The sequence below is a fragment of the Prionailurus bengalensis genome, chromosome A2 (assembly GCF_016509475.1).
Source record: "Prionailurus bengalensis isolate Pbe53 chromosome A2, Fcat_Pben_1.1_paternal_pri, whole genome shotgun sequence".
Lineage (NCBI taxonomy): Eukaryota > Metazoa > Chordata > Mammalia > Carnivora > Felidae > Prionailurus > Prionailurus bengalensis.
In genome coordinates this window covers 103670346-103683239 of record NC_057348.1, presented here as the reverse complement: position 1 = coordinate 103683239, position 12894 = coordinate 103670346, and the positions used below count along the sequence as shown (strand labels likewise).

General features: G+C 32.9%; 1 protein-coding gene across 4 annotated transcripts in view; it reads right to left on the bottom strand.

Annotated features, from left to right (window-relative positions):
* PHF14 (PHD finger protein 14) overlaps positions 1–12894 on the bottom strand; it is a 213954-nt gene that overhangs the window by 65423 nt on the left and 135637 nt on the right. The window contains exon 17 of one of the 4 annotated variants that reach the window (XM_043588976.1): positions 2779–5668. The exons of the other annotated variants lie outside the window; for them this stretch is intronic. Within the exon in view, the coding sequence (XP_043444911.1) occupies positions 5656–5668 (13 nt within the window). The 3' untranslated portion in view covers positions 2779–5655. Of the gene's footprint in view, positions 1–2778; positions 5669–12894 lie in introns of those variants that run through there. 4 annotated transcript variants of the gene reach the window in all.

The window sequence follows — 12894 nt, the reverse complement described above, 5'->3', positions numbered from 1 at the left end:
TTGTCAGCCAATAAATTCTAGCTATGTTACAAATTCAGATTTTTTTTAAAAACTGAAAATCAGAAACTCCTAAGGGTCTGCAACCATTCTTCTACCTAAAAGCTGAAATAAAGTTGAAGTAGTTTTTGATCAAATTGTTATTTATAGTTTCTACTTCTATTTCTTACATATACCTGGAAACATAATTGCAGCACATTATATATACGTATTTCATTTATCAGAAAGAATAGTGAATGCAATGTTTTAAAATCTTTTCCAAGAGCAGTCATTGACCCACAAAAGCATAGTGATATGACACAATATACTTTATTATGGAACACAAATGTCTATATAAAAAAAACATTATAATATACCAATAGCACACATACTGTATAGAAAGGCAATATCTTAAAATATTAAAAGAGAATATTAAACTAACCTTTAAAGAAACACTATGAATTCCTTTTGATAAAATACAAACTGGATGCTTAAAGAAGTATCCTTTAAACATCTAATATATATTATACACATTGACACTACAGGGCATTCTAAAATTACAATTTTGATGAGAAAAAATGAATCCAATTTATAAGATGAAAGGAAACCTGATTGTTTAATTATATTATTTAATACAAATATTAAATACAACTTCCTAGGTATCAGATTCATAAAGGACACAGATGTGTAAATAATAAAGCAGCTAAATATATGTGGTCTTTTACATATTTAACAAAATGCAGTGACCAAATAAACATAGTTCTGTATGAATTTAAAATACTTACTTAGCATATGGTTAATTATAGCACCCTAGACAAAGAAAAGGAAGAAAAGGACTTATGTTCATATGTCCTCTAATCCATACAACAAACAGTCATGTGTTTACCTAGTTACTGAGAATATGGATACAAGTGAAAAGAAACAACGGATTTATTTCTGCCTGTGCCAAGAGAAAGGCTAAAAGCCAGTATTCCAAAGGATTTCTTTAAATATCTTAATTTCCAATTGATAATTTCACTAGGAGAATATGTTAAATAACTGTTTTTAAACTAACTAAAACAATTAAGTGTGCCTCCTATAATTTATAGCCAGAGGATAAGCTAAACTTCAGAAGAGAAATCTGTAACATGGGACTTGAAAAGGGATGTACATTTTTTGTGATCAAGTTGACCCATATTCACAGCTACTTTGTTATGTCAAGGAACATTTATTTTATTTAGATCCATGTCTATCATATAGAGTAGAATACTGACCCTAAAAATATATACCATTACATCTGTTCACTTAAAAAGAAAACAGACTAAATACTGAGAGAATTGATGGGTTGGGTTTCCTTACTTTTTCACCATTTCTGTGTAAAAATTCTATACAAGAAAGATCAAAAGAATTGATCTTTTAATACTAACATTACTTAAATCTCACTAGCAGCTTAACACACCCATATAAATCTATTAACAGATTGATAGATTCTTTCATTGAATAGTGGCCAATTATTTCAATTACCCATTTTAACAGATGGAGAAGAAGCAGGATTGTGGCCCATGAGTTAAATCACTTTTAAAATAATACAAGCTTGGACAAAATTCTGCATTCTTCCAATATCAGAATAACATTTTCCTATCAATAAAGGTATATTTTATTCCTTATGTATTTTACAACAAACTTAGTGCAAACCACCTACATGAGCATTTTCCAAACAAAATAATTAGAAAATGTATTTTATATCATTCTGCAAATAGAAGACTAATGTAGAGATCTTCAACATATTTTCACTAGTGCCACTATAGACTTCTATTTTTATCACAGGCAATAATGACTGAATGAGTGGTAAGAAAGACAAAAATATTCTTTACACATGAAAGTACATTAACTGGAAAAAATCTGGATAATTATTGAAATCCAAATTCACATTTAATGATAGCTTAAATAATGAGATCAATTCAGTTAGCTACATCTGCAGCAGCCAGGTTATAAGATTCAAAGTGAAACAAAAAATAAAAATGAAACATAAAGAATTCTTAGAAAAATACACAATTAAGGTCAAGTACCTCCTCACAGCATGAGAGAATGATTAGACATTTCCATACCTGAAACACGTCTGCTTTGTTCTTTAATAAACTGATCTCCATCTGCTCATGCCCTTGGAAATTTTTCAGCAGTACAACCTGCTGTGCTCAAGCCCCACATAACTTTGTACTTCCCTGTTCATAATTAACTAATTATGCTCTAATCAATAGTGTAGATCCTGATTTTACAATGTAAATCAGATAAATGAGATAATAGCTGGGGGTCAATCTCATTTTATTTACAAAGCCCAGCGTGAACATCCAATTTCATTATATCTTATGTACCTGAACAGCAGTGAATCTTATCAGCAGGACTGCAGAAGTCTTAGAGTGAGCACTGGGAGAAAGAGGCCTACATTTTTTAAAGTATTGGCAAACCATGTCCATCTCAGAAATATTTTTAATCACAATCCTTAACATTATGTATATTTACAAAGTGCTGACTCAGATAAGTAGGAAAAAATTGATCTCCATATGCCATGCAACCCTAAAGCTGAGTCTCTTAAACAAGTTTCACTTGTCAAAAACAATTTTAGAAAATAATTTTTTTTTAAATGTTACATTCCACTCTGCTATACAGAGTCCTTCTACATTCCTTGAATAAATTTTGGTGAAATATTCATAAAATATTCTTATGTTGTGAATCAAGTACAACAGTGTAAGTTTTGTCAAAAAAGGAACATTGTTTAAAAAGAGTGGTCTCATTAAGTTAGGATATAAAAACAAGGAAATAAGATAATGGTAATAAATGATCATTATTTATTGGTCAGCAATCTATTTTTAATGCCGTAAGTGTATAGTCAGAAAAATACCAAGAAATACATGAATAATGATGGCATAGAAGTGAGACATAAATCATTTCTAAACTTAAGATGGATAAAGGTTAAGGCTAAACTTTTTTTTCATGTTCAAACATAACCCTAATATCAAATCTTTTTTAACAAAGGAATCAGTGAATTATGGACAAAGGCTATGTTTTTTGATTCACTTCTTTAATCTAAAATACTGATTTCCCCATAATTAAAATTAAAAATTAAAAACATAAAAATTAAAAAAAATTGTTTTACTGAATTTATAAAAATAAAGACATTGTATGTATTGTAGATGAAACTCCCACAAACTTTTATCTAGAAACAGATATTTCTGAAAATTTAAGGGCCCTTTTACGTACATTAACTCCATCCTCAATCAATCAAGGGCAACCACAACACATTGATTCTTTTAAAAACCATTACATACAAATGGTTCTCAAAGTGGTGTCCCTGTCCAGCAGCATCACTCAGGAACTTGTTAAGAATGCAAATTTTCAGGCCTCATCCCAGACCCCCTGACTCAGAAACTGTAGGGAGACAGGAGGAGGGAGTAAAGTTGAAGAAGACGACAATAAGTAGGTGGAATAGCACAACAATCTGTGTTTTATCAAATCTTTCATGGGATTCTAATATACTATAAAGTTTGAGAACCACCACTATATACTACTATGTCATTCTTCTTGTATTTCAGAGTCCTTTAATTTCCCTCCTGATATTTTAGCATTTTTTTCATTTCCCTATTACGTGACAAATAACCATAATTTACTTGGCATGCAAATTTTTTGTCTGTGAAATACACACCATTTAGTGCATATTTTCTTAAAGACACATTAATATCTTCTTTGCAGAGCAATTGGGCCAATCATGGAAAAGAGTTTTAAAACTGTGGAAAAATGAGAGCACTTAGGAGATTATTAGGAAAGTATGTTTTATTCTACTCCCTTTAAAAGTTCTCTTACTCTAAACACATGTTTGCAGGACCTTATGAATTAATGAGATTTGTATTTGTGATGTGTGACAAAGATTTTAGGGCTAGCACCAAATATGGAATAGCATATCCACCACTGGAGACTGCAAGATGGAGAATGATGATACTGTAGTATCATAATTAGAACCAAAGTGGAAAGGATTTTGATTAATAGTAACACCAAAACCACAAGGCTTAATGATTTCTCAAAAAACCCAAAATAAAATGACCACTAGTAATTTCTCAGCATATAACAAAGCAGGGCCAGGAAGATTAACATATTCTTTTAAGGAAATGGCAATCTGACATTTTCTTATAATCAGCTGCAGGTCAGCAATAGTAATAATTACCAACTTTTTCTTAAGCTTATGTAGAAATAAATAATGAGTCTTCCGTTATTCCTAAAAAAAAAAAAAAAAAAGCCAACTGGTTTTGCTACAGGCTATTAATATTTTCCCTCCAATATTAAAAGATCTTTTGATAAGTTAATCTCAGTTTATACATATTTTATATACATATTACTTTTATTAAACATCTTATCCATAATATGGTTCCTTACTATAACTATAGATAACTACCATACAGCAACTTTATACTTACACTTGCTTTTGATTATTTATAACACTGCCTACTCTATTCCTAAAGTTTAAACTATTTTTAATTGCCACTATACCTGAAAAGATGTCCAAAACCACAATTATAAATCAGAAAATTCCAAGAGACATGTTGAGAATTACATGTATATGTACATTTCAATTTCAGCAAAGAGTCTCTTCTAAATCAGTTCAAGATGGAGTGATGGAATATTCAACGTATGTCTGTCGTTGATTTAAAACTGGATCATTAAAACTTGAAGATCAAATTTTAATTCTGTAAACAGAATTAAAATACAGATGTTGATGAAGATCTTTCAGCTGGCAAGCTGTATAGTCATTAAGCTTTGTATCTCCCTCCTTATTTCATAACCTCTTATTTAAGGTTGAGAAAAATAAAATTATACTGAACACAGAAAGTTTGTATTAAATCAGTAGACTGAATAAATTTGGGTATTACTAAAAAATACCTAGAGATCAACACAGATATATTTTACTAATGAGGTTAAAATCTGAAGTTGTAATAGTTTCATGCTAATAATATTAGTGCTTTCACACTAGGATTAATGAGCCAAAACTAGAATGGCATAAGCTTTCACAAGTCTTTCACTTTTGCTGAATAATATAAATAGAAATAACCTTTAATATAAGAGTCTATAGTTGTTTCCCAATGTTAACATTTCATATATGAATATATGTATTAAGCTGGATTAAACAGGATAGCAGACTAGTGGAATGCATTGTCTTTCTTGTTACTGGTATTGTTCAACAACAACAGTGAGTAGTAGCACATTGCATTTAAGTCCCACAGGCTTCCATAGCTCTTCAGTAAGTCCAAACACCACATGTCATCATTTGCCAAAGAAGCAAGAAGGAAAGACATCACTTAATAGGACAATTCTGACAAGACATTATCTACTATTTTTCAACAATGCACATATCAAATATTTCTGATTAGTGCAAGGAAAAAAAAAAGTAGAAAAAGAAAAAAATAGAAAAAAATCCACACAGGCAAATTAACTGCCTTGTCAGTCCAAGCAACAAACCAATCAATTACATTCTATCCAAACCTGACAAGCAAAGGCAACTTTTTGCAGTGATAAGCTTATGGGAAGGACAAGATAGCTGTTCTCCTTTACTTTATGTACTCTATTGAGAGTGTTATCCACATTTTTAAAATCACACTTATAAAAGAGGTTTCCAGGATTGCCTCCGAGGATGAGCTGTGGCAGAGTTGGGTCTCATGAAGGGTATCTACACAGTAAAGTGATAAGAAAAGAATATTAACATTTAAAGATCATAGCAGCTCTGTACTATGTCTTATGAAACATACTAACAATACCACAGTAGATTCAAATAACATATGATCTGGTCCAAAGAGACAGATACCCTAAATGCCATGATCTTGTATAGGTTCTTACTAGTTAAAATGAAATAATTTTATCATTTGAAACATTGAGTTGCCTCCTCTTGTATTATTATTGTTGTTATTATTATCAGTTTTAGTTGTCAAAATAAATCTATCTTACTAAAACAAAAAAGAAAATATAAAAATGTTGGAGGGTTTATATTTACATGAGCAAGCATGTATTTGATCAATAAATATTTTGAAAAATTGCAATCTGCTGTATTTTCTTCAACTATGGCAATTTAACATAGTTAAACTATGCTGAATGCTTGAGAAACTATGCTGAATGCATACTGTATGCAACTGTGTTGAAAACAAGCACACCTAATAACTACAGGCTGGTTCTACTCAACTATAGAGTCTCAGAGAGGAAATTTTCGAACGATTCTTATTCCCTGTGCCTACACTGCCTTCCTTTGTTAAAGACTATATTAGAAATGTTTGGTTACAATTGTAAAGAGTATATCCCTAACTAGCTCTTTTAGTGGAATGTGCAACAAAAATGGCAGAAAATACACCTCACTGTAAAGACCTGGTAGATTATGAATGTACTAATTTTAGCCAAAATTTCAAAACTTATTCATTTCCATTTATTTCTCAAAACTTTCTCTAGTGTTTCTTGTATTTACTTCACTATCAACTTGTATTCATTTGCTACCTTGGTGCCTTTATTTTCTGGAGAAATTTTAGGTGCTTAGTGATTAGAAGAACTTTTTTTTTTTACTGTGATAATCATAAAAATTTATTTATTTCTTTCAGATACCCATGTAGCTGAGATGAAACTGCCAAAGTAGTCACACATTATAGAGAAACTTCATTTTAATATATAACTACTAGAAAGATGTGTTTAATGCTTCTAAGTTCCATTGAGAAAAAGAAAGTGAAAAGTGGCACAATCACAGACACATACAGCACTACTGAGAAGAGCTACCATGCCAAGCTGAATAATTTCCAAAGAAAGCAAAAACAAAACTGTACAAGAAAAAAAAGAATGTGAAACACAGTTTTCAGAGAAACATACTTCTTGACACATGAGAAATAAAAAGAGTTGAATTCCCTTGTTGAGTCATAGGGAAACAGAGAGGGAAGGCTGAATTCCCTTGTTGGATAGTCACATGTGTTAACTTTTCTCTGTGCTTCAGTCTCTAAGTGAAGAGCTTTAAGCAGTTTCTGAATGTGATATTCTGAGAACTGCTTTGACTGCAAGCTAAGAACTACGAGATAAGCATAATGCAAGAGGAAGCAACCACATCATTTACCACAGAAGTATAATTAAATCTTAATTCCAAGTGTAAATGATGGAGACTAGCAGACAACCCAAAAGATATGTTGTACTTAACTCTGATAGGAATTTGGACATAAATACATTAGATATCATGGAAATCTGCTCTAAACCCCAATTAAATCTAAGCTGAAATTTAACCTAGAAAAAAACTAAGAGGCTATTGCTAATATTTCTCTATCCTAAAATTTCACTTAATATTCCAAATCTCCCTTACAGACAGAGTAAGCAGTGTGACTTGTTTTGGCTACTATCTTCCAAGGACAAAAGACTGACTATGTGGTCTTTTACATCAGAGATCAAGTTGTGGCTTTGTATTTATTCCACATGTATCTAGTAAGCTTACCTATAAATTAAGGTAGGAAAAAAAAAGAATTAAGCATTTTTAAAGGGCTTCCCTGATGCATGCATCAACAGTCAGTACCTTGAAGAGTTGGAACTGCCTGCCAGGAAGCATCTACTTCTGACCCAACAAAGTCAACTATGCTAAAGTAGTGTCGTCTGGAGAGAAGTATACCTCATGATTAGAGCATAAGCTAGAGTCAAGACTACCCTAATTCTACCACTTTCTAGTTGTGTCATCATAGACAAGTAATTCTTAGTCCTCACTCATAAAATAAGGATAAAATCTGCATCTATTCTTGGGACTGCTCTGAGGAATACATGAGATAAAATATGGAAAGCACTAACTAGCACATTGGTCCATAAAAAGCACTCTGTAAATCTCAGCAACTAATATGAAGAGCAGATTTATCAAGCAGTATAACAGTATTTACTGGAAGGGAAATAAACTGTATTTTAATACATAATCTATATAATTGCAGTATGTAACTGGAATAATTTCTATTTCATTATGCTTAGTGCTCTGTACCTCAGTTTCCTAACTTCCAAAGTGGAAATGTGAATACCTCATAGGACTACTGTAAAAACTGAATGAGATGATACATTTAGAGAACAAAGAATAGAGACTGGGACATAGTAAGCATCTAACATGAACATTAAATCCTAGCCATACAGAATTTAAAATAACATTTTTCTAGGTTCAGCTACAAATGTTAAAAATATTAGAGTCACGGGGCGCCTGTGTATTTCAGTCGGTTAAGTATCCAACTCTTGATTTCAGCTCAGGTCATGATATTATGGTTTGGGACTTCAAGCCTCGCATCAGGCCTGGGATTTCTCTCTCTCTACCCCCCTCTCTCTGCCCCTCCCCCAGGCGCACTCTCTCTCTCTCTCACAAATAAACTTAAAAAAATCTTTAAAACATTTTTAAAAATGAGATTCCTATACATTATTACATTGATATAAAAATCTACCAACTCCAAAATTTATACCCAGTGTTATTTTCAAATTCATTATATTATGTTTACTTCATATGTCCGAAACTACACAAAATCAATACAAATCAAAACCTTGTTACAGAAGGAACAGATGAAAACAGGATGTTTGATTAATAAAACAAAAAATGAGAAAATATAGATGGTTTCTAATACTAGAACTTGGATTATGCTTGTTTTGTATGACTCCAAGGACTGAAATTATTAAGGAGAGACAAGTCAGTTCACTTGAAGAGAGAAACTACAAATGGTCAGACCTGCCTCAACAGAAAATGGGTTACTAGGGGTGCCTGGGTGGCTCAGTCGATTAAGCACCCAAGCTGACAGCTCAGAGTCTGGAACCTGCTTCAGATTCTGTGTCTTCCTCTCTCTCTGCACTCCCTTGCTCGCACTCTGTCTCTCTCAAAAATAAATAAACATTAAAAAATTAAAAAAAAAAACAAAAGAGGAAATGGGTTACTTACACAATTCTATCTGGGGCAGAAGGTCTCTCCCTGTCACTTAGTACTGAGTGATACTAGGCAGATGATTTAAGTGGTGGATGGATGGCAGGATTACAAACTTTGAGACCCTTTTCAGGACTGTACAGTATTTGTTTTGGAATCTCTTCAAGTTACGTAAGTTACAAAATTTGAGAAAAAATAAAGTTGATGCTTTACATATAAGAAAATGACTTCAGAGGTAACTTAAGTCGAGTCATTCATCTAGCTAATAGCACAGCTGTGGCTAGAGTCCCAGTCTTCCCAAATAATTGAATACGTAACAGATGATCTCTTCTGGATTACTTAAAATATTAACACATTGCCATGGAAAATAAGTAAAACATTTCAAAAACAAATTTTACTGAAAAACAGATGAGTGAATGAGAAATATTTCATTGCTATATATACTTGAAATTATGATGTTTGCTACTCTAAAATTGCTTACTCCAGAAATACCACACTTCACTATGTAATTAATATATATCATGTTCAGGCTTTTGTTTTCTTTAAATACAATTACTCGTCTACAATGTACTTAATTTTAAAAGAAAAATAAAATTAAAAAATTCAAACACTGATAACATATAACATAAAAATATTTATGAACATACAAAATTATTTAAGCGTTTAGTGTTTTAATTAATAAAGATTTAAAAGTCAAAGAATGTCATATTAAATACTGAATGTGCAAGGCATGTTAGCCATTCCACACATCTGACAACATCACCAAATGAGTATACATTTTCTTTTTAATGTAAATTTTATCAGAATACACCTTAACAAGAAAAATTCAGTGGCAGCTGGATTACCTTCATTATCCAAATAGGAATACTGTGAAAACTAAACATCTCTTCTCAAATTTTACTAGTAGAAAAGCATTCTTAAAGTAACTAAAGGATACCTGGGTGGCTCAGTCGGTTAAGCATCCGACTCTTGGTATCGGCTCAGGTGATCTCTTGGTCCTGGGATGGCATGGGCCTGCTGGGGATTCTCTCTCTCTCTCTCTCTCTCTCTCTCTGCCCCGCCCCCATGCTTGTTCTCTCTTTCTCTCTCTCTCAAAATAAATAAATAAATATTTTTAAAAAACAACTAACTGGGGTGCCTGAATGGCTCAGTTGGTTAAGCATCCAACGCTTGATTGTGGCTCAGGTCATGATCTCACAGCTTGTGGATGGGAGCCCCATGTTGGGCCATCGCTGAGTGTGGAACCTGCTTAAGATTCTCTCCCTTTCCCTCTGCCCCTCCCCAGCTCCCACTCTTGCTCTCTCTTAACAATAAATAAACTTAAAAAAAATAATAAAGTGTCCTTCACCAGATCCAGTTTATTTTCCAATTTCCTCTTTAGGTTCCTTTTATAATGTACTACACAGCAACATTTTATGTTCAAAAACATTAACTTAAATCACTGATCACTGCTTTTTAAAAAGCCAGGTCTAAGGCAAAAAGGCAACATTCTTGGTGGTAGGGATAGCCACGCAACTTCTAAGAACAGTGATATAAAACATTCAATTTTAAATTTTAGACTTGTGCCATAAGACATCTCTCTTACCCTAAATTTGTTCAGTAAATGTTCATGACAGCCTTGGAATAATGCATTTGGAGAATAATGTAAAGGCAGGGTCTAGTGGAGAGTAAAGAAGCAGGAGAATGCATGGCCTACTCTGAATATTAGGGAGGATACTGGTAGGCTTTCTACAATGACTGCAGCTCATGATTAAGCCATTTTATTGGGCAAGAGAAAGACCCAGAAGTTTGGAGAACCGAGATATATTAAAGCTACAGAATGCAGTTAAATATTGGCAATAAAAATGAGTAAAGCCAGGGAGCCTGGGTGGCTCAGTCAGTTAAGTGTCCTACTTCGGCTCAAATCATGATCTCACAGTTCGTGAGTTCCGGCCCCACAGCGTGGAGCCTGCTAAGGATCCTGTCTCCGACTCTCCCTGCCTCTCCCATACTCGCACTCTCTTGCTCTCTCTCAAAAATAAGTAAACATTTAAAAAAAATAAAAAGTTGAATCAAAGCAAACAGAGTGGAATCCATGGATGTCTCATCAGAAGAACCACAGAAAGAAGGCAAGAGAAAACACTGAAGAAGCTAAGGTGTACAGAATGATGTGGTAGAGAGCAATGAAACAGCTGTTGAGAAAGATCTCAAAGAAGCCACAAAAATGAAAAAGGGAGGGAATGGATATCAAGAAATATTTTGATGGAAAACTGTTCCCAATTTATTCTGATATTTGTAGTTTTCAAATAATATACCACAGCTATATTTAAAAACTTTTTTTGGAACAAAATCATTATAATTCTATGAATAAAAGTAAATTGACTAAGATGCTATGAGATCATAGGAGTTTAAACTCTTCTTTTTGAAATTTTTTATGTATATTTTTATAACGAACAAAACTTAAAATATATATGTTTCCACTTACCGGTCTTTAATTTTTTTTAATAACAAGACTTTATTTTTCAAACAGTTTTAGGAAAACTGAGTAGGTATACAAAGATTCACATATGCTCCCTACACACACACACACACACACACACACACACACACACACACACGCAGGCATGCACAAACACACGTGCTTTAAATTTAAATGTTAAAGTTTGCATTTTCACATAACGGGCACTTTTAATAGCTCAGGGGTAAGGAAAAATGAAAAAGAAGAATGCCAGATAGAAACAGAGGAAGAAACAGACATGTGAAAATTTGGGAATGTGCATACTTCCTTGATTTTTATTCAGTGTAATGCTATTGGACAAGTCTCTTGAGTTAGACACAACAGAGATAAATATGAACTTTGAGAATCTGAAGGGAAGAGACTTTCAGATGAGGAATGAGCTAGCCTTAACTGCCTCGAGCATTCAGTGTATATTTTAAGATTCTTACATTAATTGTGAAGTAGTAAAATAATATTTGAAAAGCGTGAGTGATAATTAAGGATATATATTATAAACACTAGGGCAAATATTAATTCTTAAAACAGGGCCTAAATAAGACAACAATGGAGATAAAATGAATTTATAAAAAATACTCAATGCGAAAGTAAGCAGGAGAATAAAAAATAGCAAAGACTAGATAAAATAAACAGAAAATACAAAGATGGCAGATTTAAATCCAACCATATCAATAATTATATTAACTCTAAGCAATGTAACCCAGTTAAAAGCCAAGACTGTCAAACTGGATAAAACAGTAAGTTCCAACTATATGCTGTCTACCAGAAGTCCAATCCATTTTATTTTTATTTTTATTTTTGAGTTTATTTATTTTCAGAGAGACAGAGAGAGAGAGCGAGAGAGAGAATCAGCAGGGGAGGGGAAGAGTGAGAGGGATAGAGACACTCCCAAGCAGGCTCTGCACTGCACAAACAGTGCAGAGCCCAAAGTGGGGCTTCAACTCACAAACGGTGAGATCATGACCTGAGCTGAAATCAAAAGACACACAACCAACTGAGCCACCCACGAGCCCCAAAATCTAATCGACTTCAAATACAGTTGTGTGTATGGGTGTCTACATATGTATGGAATACATATCTCCATGTATCTAAAAATATATAAAATAATTAATTATAAATATAAAGCTATTTTAAGCATAAAGATATAGATAGAAGTAAAGAGGAATAAAAGATACACCATGTAAACAGTAATCAAAATCTTATCAGAGTGCTAATATCAGACTAAGTAAGCTTCAGAATAAGAATGTTACCAGAGATTAAAAGGGACATTACATTGATACAGGGACCGATTTGTCAAGAAGAAATAATGTATAAAGCAAATACTAATAGAATTGAAAGGTGATACACATAAATCTACCATTACAGTCAGAGACTTTAATACTCTTAGTAATTAATAGTACAAGTAGATAGAAAATAAATATTTATAAAAACACCTGAACAGGGGCACGTAAGTGGCTCAGCCGGTTAAGTGCCTGACTTTGGCTCAGGTCATGATCTCACCATTCATGAGTTC